At 34.8% G+C, this 16628-nt stretch overlaps 1 protein-coding gene across 5 annotated transcripts in view; it reads left to right on the forward strand.

Moving 5' to 3' along the window:
* Nucleotides 1-16628, forward strand: part of sorbs3 (sorbin and SH3 domain containing 3) — a 63861-nt gene that overhangs the window by 20306 nt on the left and 26927 nt on the right. For all 5 annotated transcript variants that reach the window (XM_051903320.1, XM_051903322.1, XM_051903323.1 and 2 more), the window contains exons 2-6: nucleotides 11047-11103; nucleotides 13307-13504; nucleotides 14781-14853; nucleotides 15111-15250; nucleotides 16468-16531. In XM_051903320.1, the coding sequence (XP_051759280.1) occupies nucleotides 11092-11103; nucleotides 13307-13504; nucleotides 14781-14853; nucleotides 15111-15250; nucleotides 16468-16531 (487 nt within the window). In that variant the 5' untranslated portion in view covers nucleotides 11047-11091. The remainder of the gene's footprint in view (nucleotides 1-11046; nucleotides 11104-13306; nucleotides 13505-14780; nucleotides 14854-15110; nucleotides 15251-16467; nucleotides 16532-16628) is intronic.

A 16628-nucleotide genomic window follows, 5' to 3' on the forward strand; every position in this document is an offset into this window, starting at 1 on the left:
ACATTCATTAAGCATGAGTTTTTGTCCTAATCAAACCGGTTACTCCTCACAGATGGTATGCATGTTCGCTGCTTGGAGCAAAAGGCCGTAATACTTAATAATGTTGGTGCCGGAACTCTTAGTGGCTCATAAAAAGCAGAACCCTGATTAAATGTTAATGATTTTTCATTTACGTGTCACAGATTTCCTGCATGTCTGTTCCTATAAAACAAGATGAAACGCAGATAAGAACTAAATTAAGAGCAGAGTAACAGTGTTTTGACATTTTAGATCGCACTTTTCCAATGAAACAGGCCAAACTTTAACCTGAGAGCAAAACTTTGGTCTATCTTTGAGTAGTCGAAGCGTAAAAGAGATATTTACTGACTCATGTCATTTCAAACCTGTTCTTTCTTCTGCAGAACAGAAAAGAAGATATTTTAAAGAATGTTTTACTATCCGAATTTTGGAAAAGTTGGGACGTTTTTTAAATTTAAATAAGATGAAAACTAAAAGACTTTCAAATCACATATGAGCCAGTATTTTATTCACAATAGAACATAGATAACATAACAAATGTTTAAACGGACAAATTTTCCAATTTTATGCACAAAATGAGCTCATTTCAAATTTGATACCTGCTACAGGTCTGGGACGGGGGCATGTTTACCATGGTGTAGCATCTCCTCTTCTTTTCAAAACAGTTTGAAGACGTCTGTGCATCGAGGTAATGAGTTTCTGGAGTTTTGGTGTTGGAATTTGGTCCCATTCTTACCTGATATAGGTTTCCAGCTGCTGAAGAGTTTGTGGTCGTCTTTTACGTATTTTTCATTTAATGATGCGCCAAATGTTCTCTATTCGGTTGTTAAGTCTGACGTCACGCTACAGCGCTTCCGGGTCCAAACGCTCTCTCTCATACCACAAGAAAACAACAAATGGTGCTAATATACACACACGATGTGGTGTAATACTTCCAAAAAATTATAATCATAACCTTTATCTCCATACCAAAATCCCAGATGGCCAGACAGTGATTCATCTTTTATAAATCGTTAAAATATTAATGTCTGTGATGCTGTGAGCACGGAGACGGTTGTGTAGACTGTAAGTATATTAAATGTTTAACTTTAAAATGTTAAATGTTTAATATGAATAAATAGCGCTCATAAACGGCCGTGGAGATGCCATTCTCAAGTGAAACGAGTCGAGGCTTGGAATCACGGCGTCCGTGATTTACAAAGAGAATGTCAAATTTGGACTCGTCTGACCATAGAACACTTCTCCACTTTTTTAATGAGCCTTGGCCCACAGGACACGACGGCGCTTCTGGACCATGTTCACATATGGCTTCCTTTTTGCATGATAGAGCTTTAGTTGGCATCTGCAGATGGCACGGTGGATTGTGTTTACCGACAATGGTTTCTAGAAGTATTCCTGGGCCCATTTAGTAATGTCATTGACACAATCATGCCGATTAGTGATGCAGTGTCGTCTGAGGGCCCGAAGACAACAGGCATCCAATCTTCGGCCTTGTCCCTTACGCACAGAGATTTTTCCAGTTTCTCTGAATCTTTTGATGATGTTATGCACTGTAGATGATGAGATTTGCAATTTGACATTGAGGAACATTGTTTTTAAAGTATTCCACAATCTTTTTACGCACTCTTTCAGAGTTTGCCCATCTTTACTTCTGAGAGACTCTGCCTCTCTAAGACATCCCTTTTATAGCTAATCATGTTACAGACCTGATATTAATTAACTTACTTAGTTGCTAGATGTTCTCCCAGCTGAATCTTTTCAAAATTTCTTGCTTTTTCAGCCATTTGTTGCCCCGGTGCAAACTTTTTTAGACCTGAAATGAGCTCATTTAGTGGATAAAAGTGTAAAATTTCTCAGTTTAAACATTTGTTATGTTATCTATGTTCTATTGTGAATAAAATATAGGCTCATGTGATTTGAAAGTCTTTTAGTTTTCATTTTATTTACATTTTTTTTTTTAAAAACATCTCAACTTTTCCGGAATTCGGGTTGTAGCTATTATTGTTCATTTATTGAGTCAACGAGGTCCATGGAAAAATTGGACACCACTGACTTTCATTTTGTGTTCCATGGAAGAAAGAAAGTCATACACATTTGGAACTGTCTGATGCATATTGAAACTACAAGCTTTATAAAATCAGAAGCTCCATTTCCTGGAAGTCAGGATGCACTGGTGTTTATGTTGTACCAGGATCCTCTTTACTGTGTATTGCAATATGACGGTCCCTTCCTGTTTAAGTGGACGATTATGGCCATTTTTTTAAAATCTATTTTATCTATCTAAACTGGGTAAAGGTTTTTAAGACTTTGAATGCCAAAACTTTGTTTAGATCATTCCTAGTAAATATTGTGCAGGTGACAAACACATGGTGAAATGTGGATCTTCAAAGACATTCTCAGATAATTTCTCAGATATTGCAGGACAGGCCAGTGGTCCTGTCTTGTGCCAGTGACCTCAAAGCTGTGGGAAGCGTGTCTGATGTCATTGCCAAGTTTATGGAGTCCTCCGCAGGGACATTCCTCATCCCATTTCTCCACATCATCCCAATACCTCCCCCTTTTTTAGTCCGTACTGGCTGTTCCAAGCAAACTGTTCAAAAGTTTGGGGTCAGTATAGTTTTCTTTTTTTTTAAAGAAATTAATGCTTTAATGCATTCATTTGTTCAAAAGTGACAGTAAAGACATTGATAATGACAAAAGATTTCTATTTCAAACAAAATAGAAGTAGTTCTATTCGTTAAAGAATCCTGACAAATATAAATCATGATTTCCACAAAGATATTAAGTAGCACAACAGTTTTGAACATGGATAATAATGTTTCTTGAGCACCAAATCAGCATAGAATGATTTCTGAAGGATCACGTGACAATGAAAACTGGAGTAAAGATGTTGAAAATTCAGCTTTACCATCACAGCTGTTTTCTATAAAAATAGAAAACAGATATTTAAAATTGTAATAATATTTCACAATATTACTGATTTACTGTATTTTTGATCAAATAAATGCAGCCTTGGTGAACAAAAGACTCTTCTTTTAAAAACATTTAAAAATCATACCAACCCCAAAGTTTGATCAGTAGTGTATAGTACAAGTACAAGTAGCTCTGATCTACTGAATTGATATCTAAAATCAGATTGTTTCAATACTGATGGAGATAAATACTGTGAGAAAGCTAGTCCCAGATCAGTGATTTAGTAGATCTATACTTCTAATGTAATTTTAGGATGTATACACCATCCAGTACAGTATGTCCCAGATGAAAACAAAGGATAAATCAGGCCAGCTAGCCTGCAGTCATTTATGCATTGCAGCATTTATGCATTGCAGATGCTTGTTTGAGTTTTGTAATCTGAAAAAATTGCTTGGAGCGTTCAAAACAAACAACTTTAATGCTCAACGTGTTCTTAGGAGGAATCTGAACATATTTCTCTAACGGATCTGAGAGAGACGTGACCGTATTAGGTTGTGTTTCAGGAGTCCTCTAACTATTCCTGAGAGAATGTTGTAGGGTGCTGTGCTTTCTCTCTCTCTCTCTCTCTTTCTCTCTCAGAGTGCTCATTTAGGTAATAATGGTCTAAGGAGCCAACAGCATTGTTATCCAGTCTACAATCTCTTCACACGTATGTCAAGGTGTAAAATATTTTGATTCAAAGACTTTTTGTTTCAGAATTCCACCTTTTTACACAGTATTTTTTCAAAATTGACTAGTCCATAAGCTGACTGAACAACTATTCGACTAATTAGTCTTCAGGACTAATTAGTCTGGTTTTGGGTTTACCTAAACCCAGTGTTAGGAAAAGTTACTTTTAAAAGTAATGCATTACAGTATTGCATTACTCCCTAAAAAAGTAACAAATTGCGTTACTTAGTTACTTTTCTATGTATATGTAATATGTTATGTTACTTTTGCATTACTTTTACTTATCTGGGCTGGGCTTGCTGGTTTGTTTTTTTAATAACAATATATATATATATATATATACTTCTGACAAATGTAAAAGTCCATTTCACACCAAAAATAAAATGAATAAGCTCAGGCTGAAGGAAAGGCAAATTCACGCCGATCATAGAAGATCAACAGAGAAAATTGGTTATTGGTTAATATAGTATATTTGGGTTATTTCACATTAATTATTGTGGGTTTGCGTAATATTCTGAGTTTGAATACTCAATCTGTTTTTATGCAAGTGAGATGAGTAAGTGCATCTTCACATTAGTCTACTCTAGAACCATACTTGCATTACTTATTTGAAAAAGTAACTCAGATATTTTCTTGTACATTTAAAAGAAATGTGTTACTTTACTAGTTGAAAAAAGTAATCTGATTATGTAACTTGCGTTACTTGTAATATGTTACCCCCAACAATGCCTGAAACTGATTGGATGTTTGTCTTGGGCGAAGCTTATATTAGACACGTTTTTGTGTTCAAAAACACCTCACCTTTCAAAAACTTCCCTTCCAGGGGGGGCCCAATAAGTCTTAAAAATATTTAAATATACACTACTGCCCAAAAGTTTGGGGTCTTTTTTTTTTCAACATTTTATTCAACAAGGAAGAATTAAATTGATCAAAAGTGACAGTAAAGACATTTAAAATATTATAATATTTATAGTATTTTTTTTATTTATTTTAAATAATTTATAATATATATATATATATAAAAAAAAATCTAAATCACCCCAAACTTTTGAATGGTAGTGTATATGGCTGCAGCAAAGAGGGTTTTAGAGTGCAAACTGTCTGAATGCTAAAGCACAAATAAAAAAAAAAAAATAAGAAAGTACTAAAAAAACACAAACAAACAAAAAAAAAAACCTCAAACTCAAACTCAATAATGACCACCATGACCCATCCCTGGTTTAGAGTGGTATTACGTGCAGGATGTAGTTCACTGACAGGTTCATACACATGTATAATTACAAACACACCCACATACACACACAAATCTCTTTGTTTCCTCCATACATGTGCAGACATACAGTGCAGTAAATCAACACTCCTTCACACTCCGTTGTACCGCTTCTGAATTGGCTATTGAGTACCATAATTCTTTCTTTTATCTTGAATAAATTACTCTTGATATATTACTTCTCAAAGCATGCCAGTCAGCAACAAAAGCTTTTCATATTTTTAAATGCAAAAACGGGCTAAAGGATGGGCGTCCTCATCTTTATACTGAAACATAATGTACTGTATGAATGAATGACCTTAGTGTTTAATTCAATGAACTGAAATCTTTTAGCCGTTTACAAACTGAATTAAATTGACTGCTGGAGAGAATGAACATGAATGATTTGTTTGTAACATGTTGACATGTCAAATACAGCTGCGATGCTTGCGTGTGTCACATGAACTCATGAAAGGGAAATGGACACTGGCATACAGGGTATTTGCCATCTGCTATGGAAACTATTTTGCTTTTATGCTAATTTATTTGGTTTTCCAAATGTTTTTGTAATGTTTTATGCTCACCCTCACATTCCAAACCCACTTTCCTTTTACTGTGTAACACAAACGGAGAAGTTTAGCAGAATGTCCTGGCTGTTCTTTTCTATTCAATCAAAGTGAAAACTCCAAAAATGCTTTAGAAAAGTCTTCTGAAGTCATATGATAGCACGTTTTTCCAATGAGCCTGTGTTGGACAAAATATAAGTGTTTGCTGAACGTCATAGGTTTGAGAAATATGACATGGGAAGAATTGTATTACAATGCTCTTACATTTGCTTTTAAAACTTGCGTTCCCCCAAAGCTATCTTACGACCAATTCATACATATTTTACGAGGTGGCTAATTTGTACGAAATTTGTACGACGTCACTCATACAAATTCATAAGATTTGTCTAAAGCCCAGTGACGGGTAGATTTAGGAGGGGGGTTAGGGGTAGGTAATTCGTATGAATTCATACGAATTTGGTACAAATTGCTGTGAAATACGTACAAATTGCTGTGAAATTGGGTTGGTTCCCCCAGAAACTTTGCGTTAATTTTCAAAACTTTTGCGTTCCTTTGCAAAAATATTACGAAGCACTGCAGAAATGGTGATGGAAAAAAAATATGAGATGGGAGGAATAGTATTGCAATGCTTTTGCATATGCTCACAATTTTTTTTTTTTTTTTGCGCTTCCCACAAAAAAATTTGCTCTTGCTCGCAAAAACTTTCCTGCAAGAATCTTTGCGTTCACTCACAAAACTTTTGCGTTCACTCCAAAATATTGCATTACCCAGAGAAGCATTGCGTTCGCTTGTGAAAACCGGTGATGGTACGGAGCCCCGAAAGGGACATGGTGATGGAAAAAGATATGAGATTTCAATGCTTTTGCGTTCTCTCGTGAAAACTTTTGCATTCGCTTGCAAAGAACTCAAAAGGTTTACGAGCAAACGCAGTGTTTCTAGGGGGAACGCAAAATATTTGCGAGACGACGCAAAAGCATTCCTTAGGGAAAAATAAATATAGGCCTACCAAAATGTATCTGATGAAATACATTTATTTTATGCTAAGTATACTACAAATACATGTACATATTTATGTACTTAATGTAAATATGTTTTTGGTATACTAAATTAATATACTTAAAGTCTAATTATACAAAACTAATTTTGTATTTAAAGCACTTTAGTTATCTGGAAGTAGTGCTGAGGTCCAACTAAAGATATAGTTGATTGTGCTAAAATGGAACTATTGCATACTATATATATATATATATATATATATATATAGGTACACTTTAAATATCTTGCATGTCTTGCACTGATATTATACAGTGATCATACTATCCTTATTAATAGTGATATTAAGACACTAAAACACTTTTTAGGCTTAATATTAAGAAATATTAAGTATGAAATAAAGTTTAATTATAATATTTATATCAGTAGGTCTCAAGCGATATGTCAGTAAATATGTCAATGGATTTGTATTAATTTTGTTATAGGTTTTTTTCAGAGTTGACTTATTATTTTTCCTTTCATTTCATACTTTTTTCCCACTACTATGGCCCTTTAGGTGCTCTGTATAATGGAAATAAAATGAGACTGAAGGAAAAACGTTATTTTAACACAAAGTTTGTTGGGGGAATGCGAAAGGTTTGTGTGAGAACGCAAAGTTTCTTGGGGGAATGCAGTATTTTTTGCAAGTGAATGCAAAGTTCCTTGAGGGAATGCAAAACTTTCATGACCAAATGCAAAAGCAGTGCAATATTTTTTTCAGTTGCACTTTATTTTACACTACGTGTACTTACAGTGTATTTACAGTGTACCCAAGAATGTACTGGTAATATAAGGTAACTACATGGGTTAAGGTTAGGTTTAGGGGATAGTACCTTGTTATAACCTAGCTATTGTAATTGGAATAATAAGTACATAGTATTACATACAGTGCTACCTTTTTTTTACCTTTTTTTTTCTTTTTCTTTTCAGTCAGATGAGGGTGAATAAATGACAATGTAATTTTTGAGTGTATTATTTCTTTCAAGTTTAACATATTTCACTTGTGTCCCAAAGTTTACTCGTATTAACTGATAAAGTACATGCAAATCTATGTATGTTAATAAGCAGCGTCACTCATGCAAATAAACACAGCCCCATTGTGGGACCCTCACATACTGAGAGATCATTGTGAAGCACACATACATAAACCCACACTCAATTGTTGTTTTCTCTGTTATGTAATGGAGCTCATTCAAGACTGGTGAGTCATTTGGGCCAAGAAAAGAGAGAGAAAGAGAATAACCCAACATATAATCCCCTGTTTGAAAAGCCCAGTGTTCATAGCAGTGGATACAACATTCTGGAAACTGACAGCAATCATTATGGCCTCCTGTTCATAGTTAATCATCTCACATGGAAAACACATCTCTAGGAGTGCTAGGTTTAGGGTTTTGCTTTCAGAGCCGGAAACGTTGATGTCAAATGGAAAGCTAAAGTCATACTGTATAAAACATGTAATGTGGGACAGCTCACTGGTTGCCATGATGACTATGTTTTTTTTGTGGTTTATAAACACCACTTTTTGTAGAGCAGCAAATTTTCTTATTTGTAACAACTTTGCTTGTTTAAACATTTTTGGTTGACTTATTTGTGAAGATGTTTGCACCAGTTGTTTTGATGGGTCGTCTTGTTGTGGTTTTCACACAGTTATGGAAGTTTGACCCCTGGTCATTGTTTAGTTATTCAGTTGCCACAACAACAGGGCAGGAATGTCCAAACCATTTGTTTCAAAGTCCTGGGATTTTTGTAGTTGTGCTTTTTCTGTTTTTTATTATCAATTATTATCAGACAAAAAATACTAAAAAAGTGTTGAAGCAATGAAACAAACTCTAAAAAGTCCACGCCACAGATTGAAGTTAAATGGTGGTAGGCTACATTGAGCACAGAGTGTGAATATAACAAAATCATCACAAAATGTTTCCATCAAACAAGACAGCCGTGACAGTAAAGACCCGTTCACACCAAGAACAATGACTATATTAGCATTCCAGCCAACGCACAATATCATTCTGTTTATTCTTAACGCACGCTGCATTTTTGTCGTCTGCCACTTTAAATGCTTGAGCTCTTTAAAGCAGAATGGATTCTGATTGGCTGTCAATGTTGTTATCATTCATCAGCTGGAAAAAAAAAACATTCTGAAAGTGATTCCAACAGTATCGTTTAATTGTGTCGTTATCGTTATGGTGTAGACTCTGCTATTCTTTTATATTTAGAACTGGCCTTAAGAGTGCAAATATTATTTTCATTGAATTCATGAATGTAATCCATGTGTGTGATTAGAGAGAAACATACTGTAAGAGAAAAGGAACAAACCAAACAATAAACAGCTTTTGTGAGAATCAGCAGCAGTTAGTCAAGTCTAGTCAAGTCACCTTTATTTATATAGTGATTTATACAAAACAGATTGTTTCAAAGCAGCTTTACAGTGAAACAGGAAATTAATGATTCAATGATGCAAACAGAATGTAGTTCTGCTGTAAAACAGCTCTAAAAATACAATAGTAAACAATCATTATTTAGTTGAAATCAGTTCAGTGTTGATTCAGTTATGGTTCAATAACTGTGTAAAGTTCAACTTAGCTATAAAGCAGTGATGTCATCATTCAGCTCAGTTCAGTTCTCATCCAATAGTGTCAGTGCAGTCAAATCAATAATGTTGATAAATACTAGTGGTTAGTAAATAATCTTAATACATCCACACCATCAGGTGTCAGTATGAAGTCAAATACATACTATGTGTGCGTGTGTGTGTATGTGGTTATCAGTGGCGTGCAGTGGTGTTCTGAAATGAGGAGGCAAATTTTTTATTTATTTATGAATCAATGTAAATTCATGTGCATTACTCTTAACGCTGATACATCTTCCTTGTTAAATGAACATTGCTTTACATTACATCAAAAAAGAAAAAAAGAAACCAAATACAATTCTATTTTGTAATTTTACATTAACAATGTATTGTAATAAATGTTCTATTTATCAAAACCAAGTCAATCTCATCAAGTTAGTGTTTTAAGCATTCTACATTCATTCCAAAATAATAACTAAAGGCAATAATAATTTGAACAATATATTTTATTTGTGTATTGATGTTTTTCTTTTTAATAGTCAACTTAGGCTATTTTGGATCATCAGCCATGCTCCGTAAACACCGTCTGTCACAGACACGAATTGTATTTTTAATTTCACCAAGCTGATTGCACTAAAAAACCCCTGCAGTCAGCATGTTTTCAGTCCATTTCAAGTTTGATTTTGACGTGACATAAAGCGGTGATATCTAACTGGCTAATCTGTTTACTTACTTTTCAATTAGTCTTCCCATTGACGGCATCATTTGTTCATTTAAACTGACGCGCGGAACGTGTACGTCAACAAGAGGCGGGATTTATCGCACAAATCAATCATATCCAATCATAACCAATTGCATCCAATCATAGCACGATGGAGATATTGCCTCCTCTCACGTGACTTTTCCCCATTCATTCTCAATTACCCCCCACTAAACACTACGCACGCCGGGGCTCTGATGGTTTTCTATGGTTTTCTATGAGAGCAAAGGGAGGCATGACTCCTGCTGTAACTTTACCTTCGGGTGTCGCTGTTGGGCAGTGTTCCTTAAAAAATAAGAGTGACTTGCGCTCTTTTTAATGTCATAATTTGTAATATTTGTGTTGTTTTATATGTAATATGGATTATTTTCTCATCATATTTATTTTTGAGGAGGCACTGCCTCCCTTGCCTCCTCGGAGGAAACGCCCCTGGTGGTTATGTACTTGCTCAAATATTGATTTTGGATCGTTTTTAACCACTGCAGCAATTTAAGTTATACAGACTGCAGCTTTAAGTGATATGATCTAGTCATGATGTTGAATCTTTTTGCTCAATCTCACCTCATACTATGCTTTGTCTATCTACTCTCTTTTATCTCTCTAACACACACACACACACACACACACACACACACACACACACACACACACGTTTGATTTTGTGGATTGTGGGGCCATTCCATAGGCGTAATGGTTTTTATACTGTACAAACTGTATTTTCTATCACCGTACACCAACCCCACCCCTAAACCTACCCATCACAGGAAACTGCACATTTTTACTTTCTCACAAAAACTCATTCTGTATGATTTATAAGCCTTTTGAAAAATGGGGACATGAGGTAATGTCCTCATAAGTCACCCTCTCCTAGTAGTAGAGAAGCAAACAAATGTAAAGGGCTTTTTGAGCAGGCTTTAGCTACTTTTCATTGAATGTAGTTGGCAATATTGGTAGTGATTTGAGTAGTTTTTGTAAACAGCAGTGAACGGGACAGTTTGAAAGTTACACCAGTCATTAAATGCTGTTGTCAATCACTGATTTAAATCAAATAGAAATAATAATAATAAAAAAAAATCTTAGTGTTTTCCCTCCCAAAACGGTGCTTCATCACAATATGTATTTGAATTAAAATCAGATGTCTACATGATGGCTGCATTGTTAAGGAATAACAGTATTTTTAATGCATTATGATGTGCTGTGTTTTTTTTAGGTAGTAAGATCTGAGAGATTACTGACTAGGATCCCTGCTGATGACATGCAGTCTCAGGTAAGACAAACTTTCAAAGCATCTTTTGAAATTCAAAGCTTGTTCTCTGCATTTCTCTAACAGCTAAACTTAATGTGAAGTACTTTGTGCTTGCACCTACTTCTGATCCTTGGCAGCTCCTGGGCCGTTTAGCATCACCTCGAAAGATGCCCTGGAAACACAGAAAGAAAAAAACGTTACAAACAACCCCTTACACAATGACAGGAGGAGAGAAGAGAGAGCTATTTATGGACTAGACTTGGATTTCCATGAAAAAGCCCTAGTCCCTGTTCCCCCAGCTCACAAAGGCATCTCCATGATTTAACAATATACAGTTTCACCATTTGTGAGAACATGGAGATCTTCCCATGACCCCTAGAGTTCAAACAGAGAACGGGAGCATTATTCAGGTCACAGGGAGAGCAGAAAGTGAGGAATGGTGGGGTTCAAGTCAAGAGGGAGAGGAAAGAAGGTCAGGCAGACGTTTGGGAATGCAAAACTTATCCAGCATTGCTAACTTAACCTGTTATCACCACTTTGGTGACCTCATCATGACTGCATTGGCCTAGAATCATGCCTTAGGGAGATTGATTGAGGGACCTCACTAAAACAGGGCCCTGTAATGAGGTTGTAATGTGCTGCCACTTGTGGCACCTCTGACTAACACAACAAAGGGCCCTTTTTCTGTAAGAGGGTGGGACATGGTCTTAAACCTAAAATGGACTAGGATGGACATTTCATTTTGATATTTAGATTAGATAACAAACTGACAGGAGAGGAGACATATCATTGCTAATGTCCCAAAGCCCTTCTAAAAACTGGTCACATGTATATAATATAATATAATATAATATAATATAATATAATATACAACAGTTCGTTCTGGTTCTTGAATCTGATTGGCTGAGAGGTCTTTCCAGCCATGCAATATTCTACCAGTATCACCACTGTAACCTTTTCACCATTTGTATTGTTCCAGGTTGCAGCATTTCTCACAACGAATGTCATGGCGGACAAGCAAATCCAACATAATTTTACAAATACTACTGTTGTTTTGTAACGGAATGTAGTTAAGAGTTATTTAGGTGAGAATGTAGTTACATAGAGCTAATATGACAATTTGTTTAGACGTTTTTGGAGGTGTGAGCTTCAGGCCGTCAGCGGCCATTCAGCACTCATGTACCCTGCCGAAAACAGCTTTATCCCAGCCAGTCCTTCAGGAATTTGCCGCTGGTTCTTATGTAGATGTTTAAACATCCCCTTATAAGATGCAGTTTATAAATGCATTGACTAGTGCTTTCATGGGAAATCCCCTTAACTGTTAAAAGGACAAAGACAAAGATATCGCTTTCCTCTGTGGACTTTCAAACTGATTTTGTGATTATGAATATAAGATTGACTTGAAGAATATCAGCTAGATGCAGGTAATGCACTCGCTTAGTCGATCTCTCTCATAATACTCTACTCCACGTAATACAATATGCTTAAATGAATCAACTCAGCATTCCTTCATTACTAGTTCTAAAGTGATGTTTTAGAATGAGTAACGGAAAACTCAGGCTCAACTGTTAAACTATCAACTTGAGATTTGAATCCGTGATTGTAGGAAGTAGTTCCGCACAAAAGATGGTTTAAAAAGACACTCTGTTGTTGTTTCTTATTTATTTGAACCGTTTTATAAATATCACACTGTATATCAGCACGGCTGTGATTCAGCCATACGTTAGTCAACACATCAAAATAAGTGTGCTTTAAAGCATGACATAGGATTGTTAAAGCCTACTGATTTAAGTTTTACTTTTAAAACTAAAACTTTTAATTTGACATTATTGCAAAGTTCACTTTTTAACAAAGTTCTTAAGTGTGTTAAGAAACATAAGTACATTTAAGTGGATTTCTAATACAATATCTGCAAGTACAGTTTTTGAAAAATATACTTTCAAAAATATAAAAAATACAAGAAAATAGATAAGAAAAATATACCTACAAGATTTGATGTACACTACATGTGCACATTCAACACAATTAAGGAATAAAGGAATAGAGGAATAAACATTAAGCCCAGAGAATGGTGTAGTTACAGTATCTACCAGTAACTGCTGAAGCTAACCAGCTAAACTTCACTTCCTGTTTTTGACAATAAGACTGAATGTCTCATTCATATTTTAATTTCACGGAAACTATGATTCTAAGTAATGAAATAAAATCTCTGTTTTTCTCTCAGAAAAGAGTGGAGGTGTATGATCATCTTAATGGCTCACGGATCATTTTCTCAGATGAGGCTCTTCCCAGCAGTGGTCCAAGACAGCACTTCATGCCTCCGGATATGACCCAGGAAGTAGTAGTAATCTCTCCTGGTCTTCCTACACCTCCTTTAAGTCCGTTTCACAACAGTTCAGCCCCATCGTCTTCGCAGCACAAGGCAAGAGCACATCCGTAACACATTACTGCTCCAGACATTATTCCATATGTGTGTTGGGAACTTTACTATTCATATACTGGGATCAAAAGGTCTGAGACCATATTGAAAAGCTAGGATTCAAAATCTAATTTAAACCTAAAAATATAAATTAATGAATCAAAATGCATTTTTAAAAAGTAAATATCTGACATTGATCATTGATTGGGCTTATAGATTTTCTTGTTTCCATTGAAGCACAAGATGCTCTTTGATCATTCTCAGATTATTCTGGAAAACATGATCATAGGTTTTACACAATCATATAGAGTTTATGCAGCTTGAGAGCTGCTGTCATTAAAGCAAAAAAGGAGACATACCAAATAATAATAATTTCTTACATTTTCTCTCTATTTTAACTCTATTTAAACTTTCAACTCTGTTCAGTTCAATTCAGTACTAAACTTTTCCACATTATACTAACTTATTAGCTGTGGTTGACTAGCTTTGACAGTGTTGTTATTGTTAACTAAATCTATTATTATTTTTTTGTTTTTGTTAATTGAAATAAAATAAAATAAAATATAAATATTAGATGGAAAACTTAAACTGAAATTTTTTAAATGAAAATTAGAAACGTTTCCATGGCATTTAACTGAAAAGTTGAAGAATTAAAAATTATTAAAACTTAAATAAAAATAGAAATATATTAAAAAGAAACTAATAAAAATGACAAAAGCACATAACAAAATTGTTAAAAACTAAACTAAAATGAAAACTGAAAATAAAAAAATAAAAGCTAATTTAAAGTATCAATAAATACTATGATACTAAATAAATCATACAAAATATCACTGCTTTGTCTTTGTTACACACTGAATGTGTCAGGCACATCATTTGTATTGTTCTGCCCCCTTGTGGCATTAATAAAAAAAAGAACTTTTAGGATACAGTATGTTAATATTTTTTACAGTAACCTGAAATACACTGATTTTTTAAATTTTTATTATTATTTATTGTATAATGTCCCCAAACTAAATATTTGGACATTTAAACCACACTTTGAATGCATTTGCATTAGATAATAAAGTATTTGTTTTAAAGATTTTGTTTGCACATGCCTCTTGGTCTGACATTTTGTCTAATGCAATGACATTCAGACATTTATAAGTGCAACTTAAGTGTCCAGATGTTTTCAGGGCTAATCAAATGTTTCCTATTTACCTGTATTCTCTTAAAATCACTTATACAAATGTGATTGTCATATACTGTATCTCTGACTGCACTAATGTTTCATCAGGTCGCAGAGGTCAATGGAGGTGGATTCCCATCACACAGTTTTGGATCCTACTATGGAACGACTCAAACAAATGGTAAATCATCTACATGATTACAAGACTTAATATTGTCATATTAAATGCATGTTCCTCTTAAACAGTACACGGGAGACATTTGATTAGTTATGGTGTTACTTGACTGAATTAAAAGAACTACTATGCGTGTCTTATCTGTGGTGATAAGTAAATATAAGTAGAGGTTTCTGTACTAGAATTCAAAGAAATTTGAAGAAAAACTCTATATTTCATGCAATCCCATATGTGTTTAAGTTGTCATCTCTCCACTCTTTCAGTTGGATTATCCAATGGTGGAATACAGAGTGGAGGTTCTGCCACATTCCCCAGGACTTCCGCCACCCGAGAGGAGCGCTTAATAAAGTTCTCTGGAATCGGTCCTGTAGATGAGACAGGCATGCCAATCGCATCCCGATCTGTGAGTCTCACTCAACATACTCTCACTGAACCACTACAATCCCAGAATGCATTCATGCTTCACACCTTCAGTGAGATGGAAATTACAATGAAACCCATGGCCATTTTATCCTGTTATACTGTATGTGTGTAAACCAGCCATGCATACGCAGTGTGCTAGTTATCACATCCTCAAAACTAATGTACTTTAGAAGCAAAATTGTGAAAAGATAATCTAAGGTAATCTTTATCTGTAGGTGTAGATATCAAGAACATCTGTTGTATTTTTTTATTTTACTTAATGCATTAGCAAATTGTTTGTCTTGTTTTAAATATAAATCTGATTGACAAGACATATTCAAGCTATAAAATATAATATAATAAAAATTCAAGATATATTTTTTAAAGATGAATGGTGCTATTTTATGCAGTTTTGCTTCTTAAAGGGGTTTTATGTTGAATTGAGAAACTCTTGTTATTAGCGACACCGGGTGGCCGTTAAATGAACTGCAGCCAGCAACTTTACGCTAACGTACAAGAGACTGAAAGCGATTCAATGTTCCGAAAAACTTACGGCGACGTTCCTTTTCGGTTTGTTTTCTTAGAAGTAAAAAGAAGTTGGAAATACCATTGCGGTTTACTGTTAACGAAAATCCAGATGCCTTCCATGCTGCTGAGAGTGACGTTTAGATGAATATGTAAAATTTGTGCTTCACCTCTCAATAACAAAATAAACACAACAAAAATGACAGCGGTGCAAGTGGGTTTCAAGAGCGCGCGTAAAACATCCTTTTGATTTTCCCGGCAAAAACGTCCCGAATACTTCACATAAAAATCTGTCTACAGGCATTCATAGACAACCTAGGAAGTGGGGGAAGGTCTCGTTTTTAGGTTTCGTTACAGTTTGTTCACACATTGGCAATAAAAAGTGATTAATAATTAGTAAAATTCTTACATATAGTCCCTTTAAATGAATTGATTTTGTTTTACAAACACTCGAACACTCAATTAAATGCATATGTTGCACTTTATACATTCTTTATTTTAATATTCAAGTATTTGATTTTTAGAATTTTATTAGAATGAATTGTTGAGCTTTTTATTCTTATTCTGTTGAGACATTTTACATGTAAACAATACAAAAATATTAATTACAAATATTTTGTACAGAGTTTATGCCATTATGTTTTGTTTTTATTTTGAACAATTAATTTTTCTCTTTCCCAACTCTTTCACCAGAGCGTAAACAAGCCTAAGGACTGGTATAGGAGCATGTTCAAACAAATCCACAAGAAACCAGAGGGTATGTGCTCTCTCTTTCTCTCTCTGAAACAATGAGGAAATTCCTCTCTGTCATTGTCTGTCACATTTTGCACTGGTCCAGAAAGAATAAAGCCAAA

Source organism: Ctenopharyngodon idella, chromosome 8 (assembly GCF_019924925.1).
Source record: "Ctenopharyngodon idella isolate HZGC_01 chromosome 8, HZGC01, whole genome shotgun sequence".
NCBI lineage: Eukaryota > Metazoa > Chordata > Actinopteri > Cypriniformes > Xenocyprididae > Ctenopharyngodon > Ctenopharyngodon idella.